The 27,980-nt window shown below is 46.9% G+C and overlaps 1 protein-coding gene across 1 annotated transcript; it reads right to left on the bottom strand.

The window, feature by feature from the left end:
- On the bottom strand, positions 1-27,980 carry KCNJ3 (potassium inwardly rectifying channel subfamily J member 3). The gene is made up of 3 exons (XM_079310891.1): positions 27,201-27,980; positions 23,122-23,338; positions 1-595 (listed from the first exon to the last, which is right to left on the bottom strand). The coding sequence occupies exons 1-3, from the start codon at positions 27,876-27,878 to the stop codon at positions 6-8; spliced, it is 1,485 nt and encodes a 494-aa protein (XP_079167017.1). The 5' UTR covers positions 27,879-27,980; the 3' UTR covers positions 1-5.

The raw sequence follows: 27,980 nt of genomic DNA, 5'->3' as shown, positions 1-27,980 counted from the left end.
CCTCGTTATGTGAAGCGATCTGAGTTCATCTTGCGCAGCTTGGGCGGGAGGTTTCCCTCCATCCTCCCGCCGCCCCCCGAGAGCTTCTGCAGCTTGGGGGGCAGCTCTGCCACCGACTGGCTGATGGGATCCGACGGGATCATCTTGGTGGTCTTGGAGCCCAGCTTCTCCTCGGAGCTGCCGGGCACCGAGCTGATGCGCTGCAGTTTCATGGGCAGGTCGCCCATGCTGTAAGCCTTCTCCGAGGTGGTGGAGCTCATCCTCAGCAGTTTTTTGGGGAAGTCGTCCCTGCCGGTGATTTTCTGCAGTTTTGAGGGCAGCTTGGTGCCCACCTCGTCGAGCCCGTCCAGGCACTCCACGGAGCTGTTCCTCTCCTTGCTGTTGCTGACGGCGGGTGGGATCAGGGGCGAGGACATGAGCAGCATCTCCTCCTGCTCCTTCACGCTGTAGGGAGGCGTGGGCACCTCGAAGGTGGCGTGGAACTGGGAATAATCCACCTTGAAGAACCCTTCCTCCAAGGAGATCACCGGGAAGAAGCGATGGCCCCAGAGCACCTCGTCCTCCGTGTAGGATGTCCTGGCTTGGCACGTCATCCCTGCGAGGAGAAGGCAGGAGAAGCTTCCAGGAAATTGAAATGGATTTGATGGGTTTCAATTTTTTATGGGTTTTTTTACAAAAACAAAACAAAGCGTTGGCCTGCCCTCGTTTGGAGGAAATGATGCACCAGGGGAGGGTTAGGTGGATATCAGGGAAAATTCCTTCCTGGAAAAGGTGGAGTCTCTTTTTTCAAAGCCTGTGTGGCACTGCCTGAGGGTTGGACTTGATGGCCCTAAAGGTCTTTTGCAGCTGTAAGGATTCTGTGATTTTGGGATTCTGCAGCTGTTAAATCATTGTTCCCAAGGGGGAAGGAGCCGACATCAACAGAAGGGGGGGAACTGAAGAATTCCCAAGGAATTCCAGAACTGAGGAATTCCCACCTGCATTTACAGACCCTTTGTGAAGGTGCTGCTGCCAAAGGGACACCAGGGCTGCCTGAGAACCCTGGGACTGAAGCAGCAATTGGGACTTGTCAGCTCCTCCAGTATTCCCAGTTTATTCCACATTTCCCTCATATCCATGAACAAACACCAAACCAGCCCCTCACCAGCACACCCCAACCCATCAGAGAGCAGCAATTCCTACAGGACACATTTATTCCTCCCCAAGGCCTCACCAGCAATCTGCTCCCACACCCATCACTGCCAGGCTGGGATCCAGCTCCAAAAGATTACCAGGGAATTAAATCCATGACTAAGAGGCACAGCACTGCCCTTCCTCTTCCTCCCACTGGCCACCCTGGTAACCCTGGCAATCAGAGGGAGATGATGCTTATGGGCTCTTTTTTACTATTATTATTATTATTATTATTATTATTATTATTATTATTATTATTATTATTATCTTTAACCACTCTCTGTAGAAATCTGCAGATAGAACCAGGTTGCCATTTGCTCCTCACGCAGCCAAGTGGAAATGTGACATTTGGATTTCAGGAAGCTCCATCCACCTCTGCAAACATATCCCCTGCCTGGCTCACCAGGAGCCAGGAGAAAAGGAAAGGAACTTGGGAAAGCACAGGAAAAACAACAGCGGGGCTGCAGCGAGGGGGAGTGGGATGGGATGTGACACACAGCCAGGAAAATTCCAGTCCATCCCACTTTGTGCTGCTGCTGATGGAATCCGTGCTGGTTTTGCTGCTGATCACAAGGCAAAACTCTGTTTCCCACTTCATCTCTTGGGAGGAAAATGTGAATCCAGGGATTTTAGCCCTGGGTGCTGCTCCCACTGCCAGGGAGGCCTCACACCTGCAGGAGCACACCCAGAGCCAGCCCAGGACATAATTTGCATTTCCCAGTGAATTCTCACCCAGAGCCCAGGTGGTTTATGGAGTGCAGTGGAAGCAATCCCACTCCTAAAGGTTTAGGAGAAACCAGCAATCGTGACAGAAAAGGCAATTTGAGTGAGTTCCTCCTCCAGCTGTGCCCTTGGCTCTGCAGCTGCTCAGGAGCAGCTTCATCAGCAGATCCCAGAGCTTCCCCCCTGTGCCCCAGCCCTGGGTCCCCCTGGGACCTCCCAGGGACTGAACGTGGGATTCACATCTCAATCCGTGCCCACAGCTGCATGCACATCTGCATTTCCATCCCCTTCTGCATCTGCACCATATCCACATCTCCAGATCCATCTGCATTCCCATTCCCACCCCAATTCCCATTCACACCTATTTCCATATTCACATCTGCATTCCCACCCCTGTCAGCATTCCCATCCCATCCACATCCTCATTTCCTTCTGCATCCACATCTCCAGACCCATCTGCATTCCCATCTTATCCAAATTCCCTTCTATTTCCATATTCACATCTGCATTCCCACCCCTGTCAGCATTACCATCCCATCCATATCCTCATCCACATCTCCAGATCCATCTGCATTTCCATTCCCATCCTAATTCCCACTCAAATTCACATCCCAATCAGCATCCACATCCTGTCAGCATCTGCATTCCCATTCCCATCCAAATTCCCATCCCAATCCTCATCCACACCCCTGTCAGCATCTGCATTTCCATCCCCTTCTGCATCCACATCTCCAGACTCAGACTCATCTGCATCCCCATTCCCATTCCCATCTAAATTCCCATCCCAATCTCCATCCACATCCCAATCCCATCCCCTGTCCCTTCTGCATCCACATTCCCACCCCAGGCAATCCCATGGCAATGTCCCAAGGGCCATTTCCACCTCCTGCCCCATGCTCCTGCCTGTCCCAGCAGGATTTCCAAGGAGGAATTCTGTCCCCACTATCACCATGGCAAAATGGATCAGCAGAATCTCAGCAAAATCAGCTGCAGATTCTGTCTCCTTCCCACATCAGTTCACTGGAGGGAAAAATATTTGCAGGAATATCATTTCTCTTTCAAATCCATTTATCTCCTTCCCCAGCAAACCCAAGGGCACAAATTATTTCAGAGCCTCTCAGGATGAAGAGCAGCAGCCAACATTCCCAACATTCCCAACATTCCTGGGAAGGTGTCAGCCAACAGACAGTGCTGAGAGGTGCTACCCTGGCCAGGACAAGAAATCAATTCCCAGATTCTCTTCCAGCTCTGCTGCTTTTTCCAGCTTTTCCTTTTTTGTTCTGGTCTCTCAGCAATGTCTCAGCCCCAGCCCTGAGCTCTCAGTGGATTCCACTTGGATTCCAGCAGCAACAGAATCCCAGAATGGTTTGGGTGGGAAGGGATCCTAAAAACCATCCCACCCCACCCCTGCCATGGCAGGGACACCTCCCACTGTCCCAGGTGATCCAAGCCCCATCCAGGGATCCAGGGGCAGCCACAGCTGCTCTGGGAACTCCAGCCCAGCCAGGAATTCCCAATATCCCAATATCCATGCCCCATTCCCTGTGTCCTGTTCCTCCATCCCTTGTCCCCTCTCCAGCTCTCCTGGAGCCCCTTTGACCCTGGAATGTTCTGGAAGCTCTGCCTGGATCTTTCCCTTCTCCAGGAGAACATTCCCAGCTCTCCCAGCCTGGCTCCATCCTCCACCAGCACCTGTATTCCCACCACACCTCCAGGAAAGCACCAAATCCCCAATCCAGAGTATTTCCAGATTTCCCACGGAAAGAGCAGGATCAGCTGCATGCTCCCCTCCTCTACCAGCCCTTCTCATAACCACCCCAAGATTATTTTCCATTTATTTTGCTCGTGCATGTCCCTCCCAGCTCCCAGTTTTCAGTTCCTGCTGTTGGCATGGAAGTATTTTCATTTTCTGAGCTTTTCTCCCCCCTCTGATGCCTCCACCCCCATTCACAGCCTTGCTCCCACCTTCCCAAGTTCTCCTCACCATTAATATTCATTTTTAGGATAAATTTCCAGCCCTGGCTTGGAAGCAAACTGCAGTGGAATTGTTTATTGAGGCTGCCTGCAGTGGGATTGTTTATTATGGAATTAAGCAGTTGTTTGTCACAGGAAAAGGCTTTGGAGTGTTTCGTTCCTGCTCCAAAGCAAAGCTCAGCCTGCACACAAACCCCACCTGAGCAGCTGCAGATTCCAGGGGAAATATCCCAAAATACCCAACAAACCTCCTCTCCATGGCCTCAAAATCAGAGTGGTTTTTATTGGGAATCCAGAGCTGAGGCTGCCCCATCCCTAAAAGTGTCCAAAGAACAACCTGGGACAGTGGAAGGTATCCCAGCCACCCAATTAAGGATGATCCTTAATTTCCCTTCCAATCCCATGATTGTGTGACTCACTGCCAGCCCAGCTCAGAGCTGCAGCCCCAGATTAATGAGGGGGCAGATGGAAACCAGAAAAAAAAAAAAACCTAAAAAAAAAAAGCCATAAATAAATGCTTTGCCTAACTCCACCCTCTAATAATCCTCCAATTACTTCAAATTTCCAAAGGGCCCAGATGGAGCTGGCTGTTTGCTGGAGCTCATCATAAACTGCCTTGAAAAGAATCCCAGCCCTGTTATTTATCCTGTTTTATCCCCAGCTTGGCCACTGCCTGGGAAATCACAGATCATTAATCAGCTTTTCACAGCCCCCCCTGCCCTGGGAGAAGCAATTCTGGCACCCAAAGGTCCTTTGGCTCTTTTCCCTCACCCTGAGCTGTTGGAATGAAGTTTGCTGGACACAGGGACGTTGGGTGTCCTTCCCAAAGGGGAAAAGTTCATCTTAACCAACGAGGGAATTAATTGGGAATTATGGATGTGGTCCCAACAAAAAAGGCATCTCTGTGTCCTAGGATTGGCAGGAAAAGGAATTCCAGCAGGAATTCCTGGCCATGATGCACCAATATCCTTCTTTTTGTCATGGTTTAAACTTTTTTTCTTTTTTTAACCTGCAGGTTAAAACCCCTGGAGCTGAGCCAGGGGCTCCTCTCTGCTCATTCTGGGGTGTTGATCTGCCTTGAGCCTGCAGTTTATCTCTAAAAACCCCCAAAACCCCAATTAAAAATTAACCAGACAGCAAAATTTGATGAATTTCTGATAACTGAGCTAATTCAGGACTGCAATTTAAGGCCCATATATAGAATAAAGGATGATTAGGACTTGATATAAAAACATGGAAAATTCATGTGCTGCTGTAGGGATGAGGGAGGATTTGCTGCTGCAGGAAAAGGATTCCCACAGCAAAATCAAATCAAGATGGAACTGCAGATTTATTAATTGGACTGAGCAAACCCTGGTCAGGTTTTAATATTCTGCTATTGGCTGGAAAGTTGTTAAAGAGTTTGTAACAAAGAGAACTGGCAGGGATGGATATTGGGATAGTGGGCAGGAATTGTTCCCTTTTTTCCCATAAAAACCCACTTTGGTTAAAGAGAAAAGAAAAAAACAAACCCAGCATTTCCTGAAATGGAAGACACAAAACATGTGCTAAAGGTACCAACCAGAAATTCCCTTTACAATCCATGAAAATACCACAGAATCCCAGAGTGGTTTGGGTTGGAAGATGATTAAAAACCCTCAAATTTCAGCCCATGGGCACTTCCACCATGCCAGGGTTCTCCATCAGCCTGGCCTGGAGCATTTCCAGGGAATTTAACCCCAAAACCCAGAGGTTTCCCAAGTGAAATCTGTGCAAAAGGGAACCAGACCCTCTCCAGGATCCCCTCCAGCCCAAACCATTCCAGCATCCCAAAAAAACCCCCAAAAAACCAAAAAAGGTTTTATCCCAAACCTTTTACTCCTCCTCACCCTGAGGACCAGCCCCAGGCTCCTGCCCCTCAGTTCAGACACATTTTTTATCTCCATTCCTGACATTTCATCAGAGCCAGGACACCACAGGCATTTCCCTTATCAGGGACACTTTTTAATCCCTCCCACCCCCTGATTTCCCTGGCACCCTCAGCAGCTCATCCTGCTCTTTGCCAGGACCATCCTGAGCCCAAATTCTGGTTTCCAAAATCCCATGGAAGCAGCACAGGCACAAGCACATCCTGCTCCCCCACCCAGGGCTGCTGGCAGGTGAGGAATCTCCTTTTTTTGTACCAAAAAAAAAAAGCAGGGAAAATGAAAGTTTGGCAGGCTGGAGCAGGGTTTTCCATCCTTTGGGAAAAGCAGAGGCAGGAGCAGTTATCTGGATCAAACACTCCATGCAAGAACACATGGAGCACACAATAATTAATCCTGGCTGCTATTTTTATCTTCTCCTGATTCTTTTTTTTTTTGTTTAATCTCAGCCCCAGGCTCTGCTCCTCTGGAATGTGCCAGGGCCCATCTCAGCCTTTTCCTTGGAGCAGGTGCCTTTTCCAGAGGCATCTGCCACCTCCCCAGGTGTGCATCACTCCCCTCCCACCTGGCTGGGGCTGATTTCCCTCCCTGCTCCTGCCAGCATCACCAGGGGGAAGGGATGGGGATAAAAACTGGAATTGCCCATCCACAGCCTGGAAAAATGAGATGGATGCTCTGCAGAGCTGCCATCAGCCTCAGGGATTCCCAGATTTTTCCCCCTATGGAAACATTCCTCATGCTGAACAGAATTCCCAATCCTTGGGCAGGGATATTTCCACCATCCCAGGTTCTCCCAGCCCTGCCCAGGGATGTTTCCAGGGCAGATTCTCTGGGAATCTGTGCCAGGAAAAAAAATTCCTTCATGGGAAGGGCTGTGCAGCCCCATCCCTGGAGGAATTGCCTGGGGATGGGGGGTGGGCTGGGCAGTTTAGGGATGGTTGGACTCTGTGGTCTCAGAGGGATTTATAAAAAAAAAACTGAAAACAAACAAACAAACAAAAAACCCCACCAAAAACAAAAACAAACAAAAAACCCAAATCAGCAACAAAAAAAAACAAAACAACCCCCCCCCCCAAAAAAAAAAAAACCAACCCAAAAAACCACGAAAAAACAAAAACAAAAGAAAATATTGGTTTTGATTTTCATGGATTTGGGGTTCCAGAGTGCAGCTGGAAATGAGGGGATTAATTTGCAGCTCAATGTTGGGAATGGTGGGGAAGAGCCACAGGGAGACAGGAATATTCTGTTAAATCCCAGGAGCAACACCTGAGGGAAATCTGAAGACCAGAGAGAAAAGGGAAAAAAAAAAAACCCAAAATACATTTACAATAATTCCTGCTCTCCAAATAAGAACATTTTCAGCCCTCCCTCCCCTCTCACAGCAGCTCCTCCAACACCCACCCGGCCATATGGGCTGTGCACCAAAATAGAGCTGCCCAAAAAACACCCTGAGGCACCAGGGACGCCTCCCTGGGTGGAAAATCACATGGGAAGGGACAATTGGCTGGGGTGACACTTTGCTGGGTCTGGGGGTGCTCCCTGGGGGTGCCAGGGGGGTGCAGCTCCATCCAGCTGGGAAAAGGGGGGTTGGGAGGCTGAGACCAGGACAGAAAATCAGCAGCCACTTTGTGAGCTGAAAAATCATCTGAAGCAGCACCAGGGACCTGCAGGTGGAGAGGAATGTTGGATTTGGCTTTATTTGGTGGATAAAAGCAGCACTGAGAATAAAAGGAACAATGGGATGGATTATCAATTGATGAATGGGAAAAATGATCTTTGCCTTTATAAACAAATCTAGGTTTGCTGAGAAATCAAATTGAATGTTGGAAGGTGTAAGAAGCAACAGGGAAAAATAATGAATTGTATAAGAATTAAAAATCAAAGGGTGGCTGTAGATGAGAGGGAATCTCAGTGTCAGGGTTTGGGCAGCCTGTGCCTCTCTAGTGCCTCAGCAATGGGACAGAGAGAGGGAAATTGGGACAAAAAGGAGGCTGCAGCCTCCAAAAACCTGAGAGACCCCAGGGGAATGTCCCATGGCCTCTCCCTTTAGTGGAATAAAGCACAAGGACTCCTCTGCCTCCTTTGGGACACGAAACTCTGGTGTTTGTGGGGTCATTTTCCTGACAGGATCATCCACCTCTGACTGAGAAGTTGTGGAATCCCCATCCCTGGAGCAGCCTGGGGTAGGGGAGGGGTCCCTGCCCATGGCAGGGGGTGCAGCTGGATGAGCTTTGGGGTCCCTTTCCCCCCAGACCACTCTGGGATTCTGTGGTTTTACAGGAGCTGTGTTTGGGAATAACCTGTCAGGATTTAGTGCTGCTGGGTTAACACAGGCATTGATTGGCTGAGTCTCCTTAAAACATTAAATATTGAACATTCTGAGGCCATCAATCCCCCCCAAAACTGCTTCCAACAATTCCTGCAGCCTCAGCACGGCCAAGGAACTCCCAAAATCAACCCTGGGAGAGGGAAAACAGCTGGAGCTGGGCCCGGGGTTGGGATGGAGACCAGGGAAAGGCTCTTCCCAGGGAATGGGGACACTGCCAAGGCTGCTCCCTCCCCGTGGTGTGGAGGGGAGGGGGGGGATGCTGTGCTGCCATCAGGGCAGGTTAAGGGGGGCTCCCATCCCTGCTTGCTGATGTCATGCAGGCTCCTTGTTCCCAGCAGGATCCGTGTGAGCTGCACAAATACCCACGTGCCTGCCAGGGGTTTCTAATTTTACATCCCAGCCTTGCCTGCCGTCCCCACCCTGCTGATTTAGCTCTCCCCAGGCTGCCTTAAAAGCCTCCAAGTCTGGAGCAGTTTTGCCATTTTTGGGAAAATCATGCCTTTTTTTATTTCTTTTTTTTTTTTTTTTTTTTTCCACCCTGAAGGTTTCAGAAGTGGCTCAGCATTTATGGCACTGGGAATTCTGGCTGGGGTTCTTTGCCTTTTCCCATCCCAAACGTCAGGGCACTGCTTTGCTTCCAGGAAAAATCCTGCTGGGCTGCAGAGGGGCTGCCACACTTTCACAGGGTCCCAGCCTGGATCCTAAATTTATTTTTTTTCCCCTTTCTTTTTCTTCTTTGTATAATAAATCTCATGTACCTTATTCCAGTTCTGGAGTTCGTTCCAAAAATCCCAGACTGGTTTGGGTTGGATGAGACCCTAAATCCATCCCAACGCATCCCTGCCATGGCAGGGACACCTCCCACCATCCCAGGCTGGCCTGGGACATTCCAAGGATTCCATGGAATCACCTGTGCATGGGCTCCCCACCCTCCCAGCCAGGAATTCCTCCCCAATGGCCGTGGGACACCATTCCTTGTGTCCTGGCACGTCCCATCCCCCTCCAGCTCTCCCACAGCCTCTTCTCATCCCTGAACTGTCCAAGGCCGGGCTGGACAGGGCTTGGAGCACCCTGGAGCAGTGGGAAGGGTCAGGGCTGGACTGGGATGGGCTCTCAGATTCCCTCTCCCCCAACCCACCCCGAAATTCTCATTTCCATCCTAAAGTTTTCTGGGTAGGAGCCACTGCTGCTCATTTCCCCCACCTCATTCCAGCTTCCCAGTCTGGGATGAGCAGGGAGGAGACCCCAAAGCAGAACCCACAGCCCCCAAAGAAAATCCCAAAGGGAATTCCCTGGGCAGCAGCACCCCCAAAACCCCCAAATGCAGCTGCTGCAGAGCACACCTGGCCCAGCCCCCCTCCAGCAGAGGCTGGAATCGGTGGATCCCAGTCCCTGGAAATCACTAATTGCCTTGTTTGTGTTGTCGGGGCTCTCGGGCTGATCTGCTCAGCACTAATGAGCCATTAACTCCCAATTAGGAGCCTCTCTCCGAGCAGAGCTCTAATTCCAGGCAGTTCTGCTGATGAATTAATTACCAGGTGAGCTCAGCTGCTGCCTCCCAGCACCCGGGGAACGGCATTCCCTAAATCCTGAATTCCTGCGGGAATTCAGACACATAAACACAAAATCTCAGCATGGGCTGGGTGGGGAGGGACCTTAAATCCAATCCCATCCCATCCCATCCCATCCCATCCCATCCCATCCCATCCCATCCCATCCCATCCCATCCCATCCCATCCCAATCCAGCCCTGCGTGGGCAGGGACACATCCACTATCCCAGCCTGGCCTGGGACACTCCCAGGGGCAGCCACAATTCTGGGAAATTCCCAGAATTTCCCCAGGGAATTCTATTCCAGGGCTCCAGCATCTTCCTAGCCAGGAATTCCTTCCCACTATCCCATCCAGAGTGGAAATCTGGGATGTTTTCAGAGGTATCATGGATCAAGCCACAACTCCAGGCATGTTTCCCATGCAGCTTTTAAATTCTTGAAATTCCATCCCAACTCCAGCCCCGGGAATTTGAAGTGTCTGGAACACCATGGGGAACAGGAGAATGAGGGAATGTCGCATTTGGGTTTACAAAAGAGCTGTGGGTGGATAAAACCAGCACTGAGAGAGAAAAGGAACAATGGGATGGATTCCACCGATTGATGAATGGGAAAAGATCTTTGTTTTTACAAACTGAAGGTTTGGAGATAAATTAAACTGGATATTGAGAGATGAAAGAAGCAATGGGGGGAAACCATGAATTCCATAAGAATTAAAAATCAAAGGGTGGCTGTAGATGAGAGGGAATCTCAGTGTCAGGGTTTGGGCAGCCTGTGCCTCTCAAGTGCCTCAGCAATGGGGACAGAGAGAGGGAAATTGGGATAAAAAGGAGGCTGCAGCCTCCAAAAACCTGAGAGACCCCAGGGGAATGTCCCATGGCCTCTCCCTTTAGTGGAATAAAGCACAAGGACTCCTCTGCCTCCTTTGGGACACGAAACTCTGGTGTTTGTGGGGTCATTTTCCTGGCAAAAGGATCCAGAGGAATATTGTGAATGTGCTCAGCACCACGAAAAAAAAAAAAAAAAAAAAAAAAAAAGAAAAGAAAAACAAAAGGTTAGAGGAAGGCTATGGAATAAAAAGGGAAGAGGGATGGCTCGCTGGCAGGGATGGGAGTTGGGGAGCTCTGGGATGCGATTTCTCTGGGATTGGGAGCTGCTGCCGAAGCCAGCAGGGATCCAGCACCAAGGACAGCATCCCGCAGCCACAGCCGCGATCCTGGCGCTGGAAAAACCCTCCGAGGGCACCGAGCCCAGCTGCCACCGCACCCAGCCCGGAGCCCCAGGGGACACTGGCCATACTGGGCTGGGATTCCCAGAGCAGCTGGATTGGATCAGACTGGGAGAGTGGGAATGTCCCTGGATGAAATGGGAAGGGATTTAAGGTCCCTCCCAATTCCAACATTCTCCTTCCTCCTTCTTCCTTCCCCTAAATGGAGACACTCTTTGCTTGATACAGAATTTCCCAATTTTTTCCCAAGCCTGAGCCTTGAGCAAATTTTGAAGGATGAACCTGAACTGGACACACAGACCTGGATTGCTCCAAAGGACCCCAATGTCCTTTGAGTTCTGAAACCCAACTCTTCCCAAATCCCTCCTAACAAAGCTGGGAGTGCTGAGGTGCACACTGGAAAATTCAGTAATTCCCAGCCCAGCTCCTGGGAAAATGGGATGGGATAATGGGATGGGATATTGGGATGGGATAATGGGATAATGGGATCATGGGATAATGGGAATTGGGATGGGATATTGGGAGGGGATGATGGGATAATGGGATGGGATATTGGGATGGGATAATGGAATGGGATGGGATATTGGGATGGGATAATGGGATAATGGGATGATGGGATAATGGGAATTGGGATGGGATATTGGGATGGGATGATGGGATAATGGGATGGGATAATGGGATAATGGGATAATGGGATACAGGGATAATGGGAATTGGGATGGGATATTGGGAGGGGATGATGGGATATTGGGATGGGATAATGGAATGGGATGGGATGGGATCATGGGATAATGGGATCATGGGATGATGGGATAATGGGATACAGGGATAATGGGAATTGGGATGGGATATTAGGAGGGGATGATGGGATATTGGGATGGGATAATGGAATGGGATGGGATGGGATCATGGAATAATGGGATCATGGGATGATGGGATAATGGGATACAGGGATTGGATACAGGGATGGGATGGGATATTGGGATGGGATTTAAGGTCCCTTCCCACCCAAACCATTCCACGATCCTGTGCTTCCCTGATCTTTCCTGCCCTTGCACTGACAACACACTTGAAATTTAAACATATCCCAATCCTTGATTCCACCAACCCCAAAAATATCCCAGAATCCACAACCAGCCCACATTAAATCCCTGGAGAAGCCCAGGCAGGAGAGCAGGAAGATGGAGAGCCCCTCCCTGGGAGCCAGCCCAGCTCCTCCATCACAATTAGCGCTGCCTGCCCCGCGTTATTTACCCCGGAGCTGTGTCCTGATGGATCTGCCTGCAGGCACAGATCGATATCCCAACGAGGAGAGGAAACCTCGGCAGGAAAATCGCTGCTCCTGCAGCTGCCCTGCTCTGCTCTCATCTCTGCTCCTATGGGGTGTCATTCCCAATGGAACAGGAGGGGATTCCTGGGGGGTTTGGGGTGCCTGATTCACCCCAGAGCAGCTCTGGGACCTCTCACCATAAATCTCCCTATTTCCTGAATCCCCCTGACACTTCCCTAAAATCTCCTTCATATTTCCCTATAAAATCCCTGATATTTCCCTAAAAATTTGGTGATATTTCCCTGAAAATTTGGTGATATTTCTCTAAAAATTCGGTGATATTTCCATAAAAATGCCCTGGAAAAGCTCATGGAAAACTTGCACGCCTCACCTTGCAGGTTTCTTGCTTTTATTCTTCAAAATTTAATTCCAGACAAAATGAGGGAAGGAAAAAAACTCCTTTGTAAATAACTCCTGGAATTTTAAACCTTGGCTTTGTTTTGGGTAATATTCTTGGCCTGGAAATTATACAGGGAATGGGGAAAAAAAAAAAAAAAAACCAAACAAAACAGGGAATTGCTGGGTCTTTAGAGCATAATTAGGAAAGGGATCCAAATGTGTGACCTATTTTTTGGGAGCTGAGTTGAAAATTGGGCAAAACGGAGCAAAATATGCTGAATCTGGATAAAACAGGAGGGAATGAAAGGGTTGGGAAGGTGGAAAAATCTTCCAGTGGGAGCAAAGGGAAGAGGAGGAGAGGGCAGGACTGGATTTGAGGCTGCTGAGGATTTCATGGACACCTCCCCGGGTTTAAACCCTCAGGAATTCCAGAGGCATTTCCACACCCTCCAAAACCAGGAATTCCATCCCAAGATCTCATCTAAATCAACCCCAGTCCTCCAGCTCAAAGCTCCCTCTTGTCCTTGTCACACAGCAGCTCCTTGAATCCTTATCCTTTCTGACAGTCCTCGCAGGCAGTGATGGAACAAACCCACAGCAGCAGCAGGAATTTCAGCACAGGGGCAGGGAGGGGGCACAGAGCAGAGCCAGCAGCTGGAAAAGCACGGGGGGATTCCAGCCCAGCAAGGGCTGACCCAGCTCTGCTCCACAATCTATAAATCTCCACATAATCGACTCCATGGAGCATTTTCCTGGCTGGGAGCACAACTGTTTCTTTGTTGTTTTGTTTATTCTTTTTTTTTTTTTAATCCTGCCAGTGCTGACTGCAGGCTGTGCCAAGGTGTCCCTGCCCTCCCAGCCAGGAATTCCTAATTCCCAATATCCCAATATCCCAATTCCTAATATCCATCCCTGTCTCTGGCAGTGGAATCCATTCCCTGTGTCCTGTCCCTCCAAGTCTTTATCCCAATCCCCTCTCCAGAAATCCTCCCCACACCCAGGAGAGCAGACACAAAATGTCCCTGTGCTTTCAGCAGCTCTCCAGCTGGAATAATCACCTTCCAAAATGGAAAGTTGTGACCAAAATAAATCCTGTGTTTTCCCTGGAATGGGGGCTGGGACCATTTGGGCTGTGGGAGCACAACCATGGATGCTGCTGGTTTGGGTCCTGGACCTGGTTTGGATCCTGATTCTGGTTTGGATCCTGGTCCTGATTTGGATCCTGGTCCTGGTTTGGGTCCTGGTTTGGATCCTGGTTTTGGTTTGAATCCTGATCCTGATTTGGATCCTTGTTTGGATCCTGATTCTGGTTTGGATCCTGGTCAGGAATTCCCAATTCCCAATATCCCAATTCCCAATATCCCAATTCCCAGTATCCCAATATCTCAATATCCCAATATCTCAGTATCCCAATATCCCAGTACCCAATATCCTTATTCCCAATATCCCATTATCTCAATTTCCAGTATCCCAACATCCCAATATCCCTCCCTGTCTCTGGCAGTGGAGCCATTCCCTGTGTCCTGTCCCTCCATCCCTTGTCCCCACTTCAGCTCTCCTGGAGCCCCTTTAGGAAAATATATTCAGCAAAATAAAAATCTGTCAGGTTAATAATGAAGCTTTATCCATTGTTTTAAGCTATTCCAAGCAAGCATTGTTCAATTCAAGATGTAACTGCAGCTTTATTAATTGGCCTGAGCAAACCCTGGTCAGTTTTTAATATTCTGCTACTGGCTGGAAAGTTGTTAAAGAGTTTGTGACAAAGAGAACTGGGTGTGCTGTGGCAGCAGCTGGAGCTGCTCCACCTCCCCTGCTTGGTTCTGTAAAATGATATAAAATACAGTAAAATGTTATATATATATATATATAAATATAGTAAAAAATATATTTGTATAATAAAAGCTTCGACACAGCTGCTCCAGCATTCCTGTCCTGGACATAGATATATGTAAATATAAAATAAGAGAAAAAATATCCCAGGAAAAACCCATCTCAGGGAAGGGAGGCAGGAGGAGCCCCCAGCCCCTCCCCATCCCCAGCCCAGCTTTCCCCTCCATGAATCCCCAATTCCTGCTGACATTTTGGATGACTCTCCTGGAATGTCCCAGCGTTTTAGGCACGCCAGGCCTCTCCCCCTTCTCCTGCCAACCACTTTTATCATCACTTAGCTCACGGCAGCCGGGCTTGTGTAACACACAGGGAGCCAAAGCAGCACTTTCCCCTTCAAGCTCACCTCAAAACCACCCCAAAAACCAGCCCTGGGCACAAAGCCTGAGCCACAGCTGGGTTATGTCACCCCCCACTGGGAGGGGTTTGGGATGGGATCAATGGGGTGGGATCAATGGGATGGGATCAATGGGATGGGATGGGATCAATGGGATGGGATGGAAGAGAGGGGCTGGAGCATGTCCAGGGAGAGAAATGGGGAAAGGATGGAGAATTCCTGAGGGAAATGGGAAGGGATGGAGAATTCCTGAGGGAAATGGGAAAGGATGGAGAATTCCTGAGGGAAATGGGAAGGGATGGAGAATTCCTGAGGGGAATGGGAAAGGATGGAGAATTCCTGAGGGAAATGGGAAGGGGCTGAGGCTGCAGCAAAGGAGGATCCCGAGGGATCTTTTCCCTCTCTGGAATTCCCTGCCAGGAGGGCACAGCCGGGGGGATTTGGGATCTGGGAACAGGGACAGGGACAGGAGGAGAGGGAACAGCCCCAGGGGAGGGCAGGGTGGGTTTGGGGACAATTCCTCAGGTGGAATCCCATTCCTGCAGGGATTTCACAGCTGTGCCCTCACCCCACATCCCTTCCCAGAGAATTCCAGGGGCTCAGAGCCCTCCAGAGGCAGAGGAACCCCAAAACCCATCCCGAGCAGAGCTCAGGGTTTGTCCCTTCCCCAAACTGGAACTGCAACCCTGGCAAGGGCAGCCCAGCTGGAATCCTGGAATTCCAGAATATTTTGGGCTGAAAAAACCTCTCAGAGCATCGAGTCCAACCATCCCCAGCACTGCCCCAAATGCCACATCCCAGGAATGGGCACTCTGTGCCGTGAAAAAATCCCCAAATTTCCACCCTAAACCTCCCCTGGTGCAATTTCAGCCATTCCCAAGCCGTGATCCCTCAGGATCCAGGAGGAGGCAGCTGGAATATTTAACATCCCCCTATTGTGCAGGGCTAAATAAAAAAAAAAATAATATTACAAAAAAAATACAAATATCCAGAGCAAGGAGCATGGAAAAACCATTGCTGCCCCAGGCAGATTATTGAAACAATAAATAAATAATACTGAAGAGGGATGTGACAAAAAAAAAAAAAAAAACAACTCTGACAGAAGCATCCAAAATTCACTGAGGGCAAATATCCAGGGAAAGCTGCCAGGAGGGAAATAAGGAGAGGGAAGGAATTGCTGCAGAGAAAAAAATGGTGGGATTGAAAATTGATGGAAAATCGATTGAAAATGGGTTGAAAATTGATTGAATATTGGTTGAAAATTGGTTGAAAATTGATGGAAAATTGATGGAAAATTCAAGGATATTTAATGGTATTCAAGGGTATTTAATGGTATTTAAGGATATTGAAGTATATTTAAGGATATTCAAGGATATTCATGGATATTTAAGAATATTCAAAGATATTGAATGGTATTCAAGGGAAATTAAGGACATTTAAGGATATTCAAGGATATTTAATGGTATTCAAGGATATTCAAGGGTATTCAAGGATATTTAAGAATATTCAAGGATATTCAAGAATATTCATGGATATTTAAGAATATTTAAGGATATTCAATAATATTAAAGGATATTCAAGGATATTCTAGAATATTCAAGGATATTTAAGGATATTCAAGGATATTCAAGGATATTTAATGGTATTCAAGGATATTCATAGATATTCAAGAATATTCAAGGATATTTAAGAATATTTATGGATATTCAAGGATATTTAAGAATACTCAAGGATATTCAAGGATATTTAATGGTATTTAAGAATATCCAAGAATATTTAAGAATATTTAAAGATATTCAAGGATATTCATGGATATTTAATGGTGTTCAAGGATATTCAAGGATATTTAAGAATATTCAAAGATGCTGAATGGTATTTAAGGATATTCAAGGAAAATCAAGAATATTCAAGGATATTCAAGGAAAATTAAGAATATTCAAGGATATTCAAGGAAAATTAAGAATATTCAAGGATATTCATGGATATTTAAGAATATTCATGGATATTTAAGGATATTTAAGAATATTCATGGATATTTAAGGATATTTAAGAACATTCAAGGCTATTTAATGGTATTCAAGGATACCCAAGGATATTCAATGGTATTTAAGGATATCCAGGGGTACTCAGGTCCTTTCCATCCCAATCCCTTCCAGGGCTCTGTTCACTGCAGGGTTTTATTTCTCTCCAGAGGTTCCAGGAGGAGCAGGATGGATCCATATTTACCCAGCACTCCAGGAAAAAACCCCACCATTCCCAAATTCTGCTGCTGCAGGACACAGCTGCAAATTCCCCTTTTCCTGCTCTATCCCCACTGGGAGATGGAAATTCAGATTTCATAATCCTTTTTTTCCCCCTTTTCCAGCCCTTAATTCCCCTTTTCCTCAGCTTTAAAAATCCTTTTTTCCCCTTTTCCAGCCCTTAATTCCCCTTTTCCTCAGCTTTAAAAATCCTTTTTTCCCCTTTTCCAGCCCTTAATTCCCCTTTTCCTCAGCTTTAAAAATGGCTTTTCCATCCCTGCATTCCCCCTTTTTCTCAGTTTTAAAAATCCCTTTTTCCTCAGATTTAAAAATCCCTTTTCCCTTTTTCCAGCCCTTAATTCCCCACTTTTCCTCAGATTTAAAATCCTTTTTCTCTCTTTTCCAGCCCTTAATTCCCCCTTTCCTCAGCTTTAAAAATCCCTTTTTCCCCCTTTCTTCAGCTTTAAAAATCCCCTTTTTCCTCAGCTTTAAAAATCCCCTTTCCCTCTTTTTCCAGCCCTGCATTCCCTCTTTTCCTCAGCATTAAAAATCCCTTTTTCCCCCTTTCCTCAGCTTTAAAAAATCCCTTTTTTTTCTGCCTTTTCCAGCCCTTATTTCCCACTTTTCCTCAGCATTAAAAATCCTTTTTCCCCCTTTTTCCAGCCCTTAATTCCCCCTTTTCCTCAGCTTTAAAAATCCCTTTTCCATCCCTGCATTCCCCCTTTTCCCCCTCAGATTTAAAAATCCTTTTTTCCCCCTTTTCAGCCCTTAATTCCCTTTTTTCCTCAGCTTTAAAAATCACTTTTTCTCCCTTTTCCAGCCCTGCATTCCCTCTTTTCCTCAGCTTAAAAAATTTCTTTTTCCCCCTTTCCCAACTTTCCATTCCCCTTTTTCCTTAGCTTTAAAAATCCCTTTTTCCTCTTTTTCTCAGCATTAGAAATCCCTTTTTCCCCCTTTCCTCAGCATTAAAAATCCCTTTTTTTTCTGCCTTTTCCAGCCATTATTTCCCTCTTTTCCTCAGCATTAAAAATCCCTTTCCCCCCCCCCCCCTTTTCCAGCCGTTAATTCCCCTTTTCCTCAGCTTTAAAAATCCCTTTTTCCTCCCTTTTCCAACCTTCCATTCCCCCTTTTCCTCAGCATTAAAAATCCCTTTTTCCCCCCCTTTTCCAGCCCTTAATTCCCCTTTTCCTCAACTTAAAAAAATCCCTTTTCCCCTTTTTCCTCAGCTTTAAAAATCCCTTTTTCCTCCCTTTTCCAACCTTCCATTCCCCCTTTTCCTCAGCATTAAAAATCCTTTTTTCCCCCCTTTTCCAGCCCTTAATTCCCATTTTCCCTCATCATTAAAAATCCCTTTTTCCCCTTTTCCTCAGCATTAAAAATCCCTTTTTCCCTTTTCCAGCCCTGCAGCTCCGTGGGGTCAGAGAGAATCTGAATTTCCCATCCCCAGGAAATCTGCCAGCACCAAACGTGGGTTGTCCACATGACAAAAAAAAAAAAATAAAAATTGAATTTTCCACTGGCAGATTTCCTATAACAGCAGCACTGGGAAAAGATCTGCAGAATGTTCAGCCCTGAGAGTTTTAAAGGAATATTTCCTTTAAATATGGAAATAATAAAATAAAATAAATAAATAATAATAAATAAAATAAATAAAATAAATGTGATTTCAAAGCTGTTTTTAATATCTGAAGTGCTGAATCTTCTGAATCCTCTTTTTTTTTTTTCTGTCGTTCTCTCATCCAACACACCAAAAAAAAAAATCCCAACATTTGGATAGAAAAATAAAAAATATAATAAATAAATGGAGCTTTAAAGGTCCCTTCCAACCCAGATTATTCCAGATTTTTGATAATTTATGTTCCCATTTAAAGCTGATGAATTTCCACTGAAGTTTCTCACTGACCCTGAGAACAAACATCCCAAAAAATCCAATTTTGGATGGAATTCTCACAATTTTCAGCTCTTTTTTCCCCTCCCCCCTCCCTGGATCTGAGAGAACCTTTCCTGTGGTTCCAAAATTCCACTTTTTTTTTTCATGTTTTGAAGAACAAAACCAGGAAAAAGGCCTTTGATGCCATCCCTGTTCCTTTAATTAAAAATCCTGGCAGCCTCTGGAGCTCTTTAATCACGGGAAGAAGTTTCCAAAATCAATTTTGGAATTCAATACATTTAATGAGTTTGGAAAAGGGATGCACAAACAATTCCTGTTTCAGATCCCTGTTATTGGCTCCTTTTTCAGGATTTTTGGCACTTGGTTCATAAATTGCAGGATAACACCGAATTTTAAAGGGTTACAAAAATGCCAAAGACATCCAGAGGCAAATCCCAGCAGGAAAATCCAGGATGAAAATAAAATTCCATATGAACCCACAGGTCAAACCATGGATGTTTGGATTCCCAAATCCCTGATTATTATAGATAATTATATATTTAATTCTATTTATTTACAGTATTTATTAGAGTGTTATATAATTTATATTATGTATTTCTAATGTTTTTATTTATGCTTATTGCTAATAATTCTTCATTAAAATTAGTGTATAAATAATTATTCTTTATTACATAGATATCATTAATATAAATTATTTATATTTTAGATATTATTTATATTTCTATTATATATACTTATGTACATATTTATATCTATTTTTATCATATTCTATTTTAATTATTCTTCATGAAATATATACCATTAGTATATATTATTATGCTTTTTTATATATTTATATTTTATATATTATTTATTTTTTATATATATTTATGTACATATTTTATATCTATTTTTATCATATTCTATTTGAAATATTCTATTTGAATTATTCTTCATGAAATATATATAATTAATATACATTATTATGAATTTTGTATATTTCTATTTTACATTTTATTTATATTTATATTATATATACTTATGTACATATTTTATATCTATTTTTTATCATATTCTATTTGAATTATTCCTCATGAAATATATACCATTAATATATATTATTATGCACTTTATATATTTATATTTTATATATTATTTATATTATACATACACTTACATACATATTTTATATCTATTTTTATCACATTATATTTGAATTATTCTTCATGAAATATATTCCATTAATATATATTATTATGCACTTCATATATTTATATTTTATATATTATTTATATTTATATTATATATACACTTATGTACATATTTTATATCTATTTTTATCATATTCTATTTGAATTCTTCTTCATGAAATATATATAATTAATATATATTATTATGCATTTTATATATTATTTATATTTATATTATATATACTTATGCACATATTTTATATCTATTTTAATCATATTCAATTTGAAATATTATTAGAAATATTATTAGAAATGTCATTAGAAACACATCCCTGAATCCCAATCCCATCTTTGCCTTTCATTCCCTCTCATTTTTTATCCCAAATTCCTTCCAGTGCCCAAGGCCAGGCTGATCTCATGGATCTCTGCTCCAACCTTTCCTGGTTAAATTCCCTCCAAATTATCCCACAAAAAGAGAAAAAATAAAAATATGATTTGTGAATTTTTAAACTTTTTACAGGTCCTGTCAAAGCTGAGCTGATCCTCCCAGGTTTCATCCCAATTCCAGGGTTAAATTCCCACTTTACCTCTCCAATTATTCTGAATTTTTCCCATTTTCCCCTTCCCACAGCAATCCAGGGCTGTGATCCATAGGAAATGCATCCCATTATTCCCAAAACAATTTTAAAAAAAAAATCTGATTTTCCAGAGTTTTGACCTTTCTGCTGAAGGGGAATTTCCTGGGAAAACTCTGGGATTGAGAGGAGAATCTGGAATTAATTTTTTTTTTTTTCCCCTATATAATTTCCAGGTCAATAATATTTCCCAAAACAAAGTCAAGGTTTAAAATTCCAGGAGTTATTTACAAAAGAGTTTTTGTTGGGAATTAATTTTTTTTTGAGGAATAAAAGCAAGAAACCTTTTGAGCTTTTCCAAGGCGTTTTTATGGAAATATCACCAAATTTTTAGGGAAATATCACCAAAGTTCTAGATTAATATCACCAAATTTTCAGGGAAAAATCACCAAATTTTTAGGGAAAACTCACCAAATTTTCAGGGAAATATCACCAAATTTTTAGGGAAATATCACCAAAGTTCTAGATTAATATCACCAAATTTTCAGGGAAAAATCACTAAATTTTCAGGGAAAAATCACTGAATTTTTAGATTAATATCACTAAATTTTCAGGGAAAAATCACCAAACTTTTAAGGAAATATCACCAAGTTTTCAGGGAAAAATCACCAAATTTTCAGGGAAATATCACCAAATTTTTAGGGAAATATCAGGGATTTTATAGGGAAATATCAGGGTTTTTATAGGAAAATATGAAGGAGATTTTAGGGAAGTGTCAGGGGGATTTAGGGAAAAAGGGAGATTTATGGAAATGTCAAGGAGTTTATAGGGAAATACCAGGAAATCTTTATGAAAATATCAAGGGGGTTTTTTGGGAAGTATCAAGGAGTTTTTAAGGAAATACCAGGAAGTTTTTAAAGAAGTATCAGGAAATTTTTAGGGAAAATATCAGCAAGTTTTTAGGGAAGCATCAGAGGAGTTTTATGGAAATAGCAGGAAATTTTTAAGGAAATATCAGGAAATTTTTAAGGAAATATCAGGATTTTTTAATGGAGGTATCAGGGAGCCTTTATGAAAATAATAAGGAATTTTTAGAGGAATATCAAGGAAATTTTAGGGAACTATCAGGGGGTTTGTAGGCAAAGATCAGAAGTTTTTAAGGAAGTATCTGGGGGATTTTATGGAAATATCATGGAGTTTTCAGAGGAATATCCAGGAGATTTTAGGGAAGTATCAGAGGGGTTTTAGGGAAAAATCAGGGAGTTTTTATGGAAATATCAGGAGGTTTTTAGGGAAGCATCAGGGAATTTTTAGGGAAGTATCAGGAAGGTTCAGGGGAAATACAGTGAATTTTTAGGGAATTATCAGAGGAGTTTTATGGAAACAGCAGGAATATTTTAGGGAAATAGTAGGAATTTTTTTTGGGAAATATCAGGGAATCTTTATGAAAATAACAAGGAGTTTTTAGAGGAACACCCAGGAGTTTTTAGAGGAATATCCAGAAGATTTTAGGGAAGTATCAGGGGGATTTTAGGGAAACATCAGGGAGTTTTTAGGGAAGCACATGGAGAATTCCAACAGAATGTTCCCACTCACCCGTGGAGCTCCACATTCCCAACCCACATCCCAAAATCCCCTTGGACAAAGCTTCAGCACAAAAACCCCATTTGGGCTGTCTCAAACCACCTGGAAATGCCCCCAAAGCCGTGAAGAGCCCCAAATTCCCCAGGAATTTCAGTGGGATGTCCCCACTCACCCGGGGAGCTCCATATTCCCCACCCCACATCCTAAAATCCATCCTCTTGGAAAAAGCTCCAGCACCAAAACTCCACCTCAGTGTGCCTCAAACCACCTGGAAATGCCCCAAAAATCCCGAGCTTCTCAAGGCCAGTAGGGAATTCCAGCAAGATATTCCAACTCACATGGAGCCCAGAACTCCCCAAATTCCAGTGGGATGTTCCCACTCACCCATGGAGCTCCACATTCCCCATCCCACATCCCAAAATCCATCCCCTTGGACAGAGTCCCAGCACCAAAACCCCATTTGGGGCTGTCTCAAACCACCTGGAAATGCCCCAAAAGCCACATGGAGCCCAGAACTCCCCAAATTCCAGTGGGATGTTCCCACTCACCCATGGAGCTTCACATTCCCCATCCCACATCCCAAAATCCATCCCCTTGGACAGAGTCCCAGCACAAAACCCCATTTGGGGCTGTCTCAAACCACCTGGAAACGCCCCCAAAGCCGTGCAGAGCCCCGAATTCCCCGGGAATTCCCCGGGAATTGCAGTGGGACATCCCCACTCACCTGTGGAGCTCCACATTCCCCATCCCACATCCCAAAATCCATCCTCTTGGACAAAGCTCCAGCACCAAAACCCCATTTGGGCTGTCTCAGACCACCTGGAAAAGCCCCCCAAAGCCGTGCAGAGCCCCGAATTCCCCGGGAATTCCCCGGGAATGTCCCCACTGACCCGTGGTCTCGACGATGCCCTCGAGGATGACGACGATCTCGAACTGCTCCGTGTGCATGCTGCGCTGGGACAGGTCGTAGAAGGGGCTCTTGGAGTCGATGACGTGGCAGATGGTCAGTGGGGACACCAGGAAGAGCTGGTCAGCCCCCGTGCTGAAACCCACGTCCAGCTCCAGCTGGTCCAGGGGCAGGAATTCCCCCTCCGGAGTCTGGCGGGACTGGGGGGACAGGGAGGGTGAGACTGGAGACACTGAGCCATGGAAGGGCTGAGGGTGAGCTGGGACAAGGATTGGGGCGGGATGGGATAGAGGGGTGGGGTGGGATGGGATCACTGGGATGGGATCACTGGGATGGGATGGGATCACTGGGATGGGATCACTGGGATGGGATGGGATCACTGGGATGGGATCACTGGGATGGGATGGGATCACTGGGATGGGATGGGATGGGATGGGATGGGATGGGATGGGATGGGATGGGATGGGATGGGATGGGATGGGATGGGATGGGATGGGATGGGATGGGATGGGATGGGATGGGATGGGATGGGATGGGATGGGATGGGATGGGATGGGATCACTGGGGATTCAATGTGATGGGATCACTGGGATGGGATCGATGGGATGGGATGGGATCCATGGGATCCATGGGATCACTGGGATTGGATCCAATGGGATTCAATGCGATGGGATGGGTTGGGATGACTGGGATGGGATGACTGGGATGGGATCAATGGGATCAATGGGATGGGATCAGTGGGATCAATGGGATCAATGAGATGTGATCAATGGGATGAGATCAATGGGATAAGATCAATGGGATCAATGGGATTCATGGCATGGCATGGCATCACTGGGGTGGCATCACTGGGATAATGGGATGGGATTGATGAGCTAATGGGATGGGATCACTGGGATGGGAATCTCTTTCTGTCCAAACATTCCAGGGTTCTGGGATTTCAGCAGGCCCAAACATTCCAGAATTCTGCAGGAATTCAGGACAAAGTGGCGCTTGGGGACACGGCCAATCCAGGGAGACAGCAAGAGCATCAGGGGGAGGGAATGAATTCGTGGAATCCCAGAAAGTTTGGGTTGGAAAAGCCCTCCAAGATCCTTTCCCAAGCACTCCCAGCACTGCCCCAGGTGCCCACGTGCCACATCCATGGGGCAGAAATCCCTCCAGGAATGTGACTCCATCCCAGCCCTCACAGCTGTGCCAATTCCTGACCTCCCTTTCCCTTCCCATGGAAAAATCATTCCCAGATTAGATTCCCACAGCACCATCACTGCCCTCCCCTCCCTGGATCCTGGAATTCCCAGGGAATCCAGCACACCCTTCCCACCCTGCAGGGATTCAGGGGTGTCACACACTCCCAGCTGCTCCCAGGGAATTTAGATGGAATTCCAGAGCTCGAATCCAGAGGAACCAAATTGAATTTTACACCTCCCCAAATCCCAGGAAGAATCCAATCCCAGGCAATTCCAGAGGGAACATTTTGCAAAGGGATTAACTCAGAGTGACTCCTTTGCTCCAAGGGATGAGGGGGAAAACTCAGGAATTCTGAGCAACATCCAAGCCCTTTCCAATCCCAAAAACCCACCCCCAAATTCCCACTACAGCAAATGAGGCTTTGCACAGATTTGTTTCCTTTTATTTTCCCTTCCTTGCTTTTGTAATTTTTGTTTCTTTCATTTTCCCTTTCCTTTATTTTCTCCCTTTTATTTTCCTTTCTCCTCTTCTTCCCTTTTTCTTTTATTGTCTTTTTTTACCCTTTCTATTTTTTCCCCTTTTCCCTTTTCCTTTTATTCTCCTTTTTTCTTTAATTTCTCCTTTTATTTCCCCCCCTTTTTAATTTTATTTTTTTCCTCTTCTTTTCCATTTAATTTTCCTTTCACTCTTTTCATTTTACTTTCCCCTTTTATTTTGCTCTTCTCCCATTTTTTCTTTTTTCCCCTTTTTTTTCATTTTGCTTGTCCTTGTAGGCCACCCCAATCCCAGCAGGACACCCTCTCCAGGGACATCCCCATTCCCTGCTGGACACCCCATTTCCTGCTGGACACCCCATTCCCGACAGGACACCCCATTCCTGGCAGGACACCCCATTCCTGGCAGGACACCCCCATTCCTTGCAGGACACCCCATTCCCTGCCGGACACTCATCCCAAGGACAACACCCCCCATTCCCTGCCCAGCACCCCCCGCGGGTACCCCGATTCCCGGGGGATCCCTGCGGGATGCGGTGAACATCCCCCGAGCCGGCTCCTTCCTTCCAGCCCTTCCTCCTCCCGGCCGCTCCATCCCGATCCCGATCCCCTATTCCCGATTCCCGATCCCCGATCCCCGATCCCCTATTCCCGATCCCCAGTCCCCAATTCCCAATCGCTAATTCCCGATTCCCTATTCCCGACCCCCTCTCCCCGATCCCCAGTCCCCAATCCCCGATTCCCAATCGCTGATTCCCAATTCCGATTCCCTCTCCCTTATTCCCCATTCCCGACTCCTGAATCCCGATCCCCGACTCCTGATTCCCGATCCCCGACTCCCCATTCCCTCTCCCCGATTCCCCATCCCTGATTCCCAATTCCCAATTCCGATCCCCGATTCCTCATCCTCGATTCCCTCTCCCCGATTCCCAATTCCGATCCCCCATCCCCGATTCCCTCTTCCCTCTCCCCTCCGGCCGAGTTTCAGACCAACGCCGCCTTTTCCCAGCCCTCCCGGGCAGGGATTTGGATTTTCCAGCTCTAACCCTGGCACTGCGCTTTCCCTGGAGTTCACATCGATAAAGTTCAGCCTGGCTGCGCTCAGGGTTGCCCAAAAAACTCGGGATTATGCCCGCAGCTTTCTCCTTCCCGGCTCACGGAAAGCTTGGAGCTACAAAGGATTTCCTTGTCAGGGAAATGGAGCATTTTACAGGAATCTATAAATATCCATCCCAATCCTGCGCTGAATGTAGGAATTATCTCCAAGGAGCTCGGGAATGCGGTGCTGATGGCTGAGCCCGAGGCTCCCGGAGATGGTCCCTGCACCGGGAAAACAGGACAGGGATGCCGGGACAGCAACAGGACCCCCAAAAAAACCCGGTCCGGGACGATCCAGTCCTTCCCCTGGCCATGGACGGGCTGCTCCAAGCCCCAGGAACGTGGGGACAGCCACAGCAGAGCCAGGGATGTCCAGGGGACACGGGAGGGGTGGGATGTCCCCAGGGGAGCGGCAGTGGGGCCACGGCTCTGCCATAGAACCGTGGAATTGTTTAGGCTGGAAAAGCTCCCAAGACCACGGAGCCCAACCATTCCCAGCACTGCCACAGCTCTCGTGGAATTACTGAGGCTGGAAAAGCCCCCCAGGCCTGTGGAATCCAACCATTCCAACCATCCTCAACACTGCCAAGGCCCTCCAAGAATATGGAGCCCAACCATCCCAACCATTCCCAGCACTGCCAAGGCCTCTGAGACCATGGAATCCAACCATTCCAACATCCCCAGCACTCCCATGGCCCTCATGGAATTACTGATGCTGGAAAAGCTCCCCAAGACCATCAAGTCCAACCATCCAAATCACTTCCAGCACTGCCAAGGCCCTCCAAGAATATGGAGTCCAACCATCCCAATCATTCCCACCACTACAAAGGCTCTCATGGAATTGCTGATGCTGGAAAACCCCCCAAGACCATCAAGTCCAACCATCCAAATCACTCTCAGCACTGCCATGACTCTCATGGAATTACTGAGGCTGGAAACTCCCTAAGACCACCAAGTCCAACCATCCCAACCATTCCCAGGACTGCCAAAGGCCTCATAGAATTATTGAGGCTGGAAAAGCTCCCCAAGACCACCAATCACTCCCAGCACTGCCAAGGCCCTCCAAGAATATGGAATCCAACCATTCCCAGGACTTCCAAGGCTCTCATGGAATTACTGAGGCTGGAAAACCTCCCCAAGACCACCAAGTCCAACCACCCCAACCACTCCCAAGACCCCCACACCCCGAAGCGCCACCTCCACCTTGGATAGCGGCTCCACCCCTGCCCTGAGCAGCTCCCCAGGAAGGAATCCCCCCCTGCCCCAGCACAGCACCCACCTTGAGCAGCTTGCAGCGGATCTGCGCCGAGACCATGTGGCTGTTGCGCAGGTTTCCCACGCGGAACATGAGCGTGAGCTTCCCGTCGCGCATGGAGATGGCGGCGTGCTCGCTGAACATCAGTGTCTCCGCCCGCTTCTTGGGCTGGGACATCTTGATGAACATGCAGCCGATCAGGAAGGCGTCCACGATGGAGCCCAGGATGGACTGGAAGAGGAAGAGGATGATGCCCTCGGGGCACTTGTCGGTGATGTAGCGGTAGCCGTAGCCGATGGTGGCCTCGGTCTCGATGAAGAAGAGGAAGGCGGAGGGGAAGTTGTAGACGTTGGCCACGCAGGGGGTGTAGCTGTCGTCGTGCGCCTTGTTGAGGTCCCCGCGCATGTAGGCGATCACCCACCACATGGAGGCCATGAAGAGCCAGGCCACGGTGTAGGTGAGGATGAAGATGAACAGGTTCCAGCGCCACTTGAGGTCCACCAGCGTGGTGAAGAGGTCGGACAGGTAGCGGCTGGTCTCCCCGCCCAGGTTGCCGTGCTGCACGTTGCAGCGCCCGTTCTTGTCCACGAAGCGCTGGCGCTTCCCCCGCGGGGCGCTGCGCGGGGGCGGGAGGCCCCCGCCGCTGGCCGAGGTGCTCACCACCTGGTACTCATCGCCCAGCTTGCGCCGCAGCGCCGACATGCTCCGCGCAGCCCCGCGCAGCCGGCAGAGCCCGCGCGGCCGCCAAAACCCGGCTCAGCCCTGAGCACAACGCGCAACCCGCGCGGCAGCCAAAACCCGGCT

Source organism: Erithacus rubecula (assembly GCF_903797595.1).
Source record: "Erithacus rubecula genome assembly, chromosome: 8".
Lineage (NCBI taxonomy): Eukaryota > Metazoa > Chordata > Aves > Passeriformes > Muscicapidae > Erithacus > Erithacus rubecula.
The sequence above is the reverse complement of the archived record's forward strand: the minus strand, read 5'-3'. Positions and strand labels throughout refer to the sequence as shown.

What these genes read in the sequence shown, in the direction of transcription:
- KCNJ3 (XM_079310891.1), bottom strand. Translation starts at nt 27,878, where the DNA reads ATGTCGGCGCTGCGGCGCAAGCTGGGCGATGAGTACCAGGTGGTGAGC. An exon ending in TCCGCTGCAAGCTGCTCAAG is followed by an intron (nt 23,339 to 27,200) that starts GTGGGTGCTGTG and finishes CTGTCCCCCCAG; the next exon opens with TCCCGCCAGACTCCGGAGGG. An exon ending in GGGCATCGTCGAGACCACGG is followed by an intron (nt 596 to 23,121) that starts GTCAGTGGGGAC and finishes TTCTCCTCGCAG; the next exon opens with GGATGACGTGCCAAGCCAGG.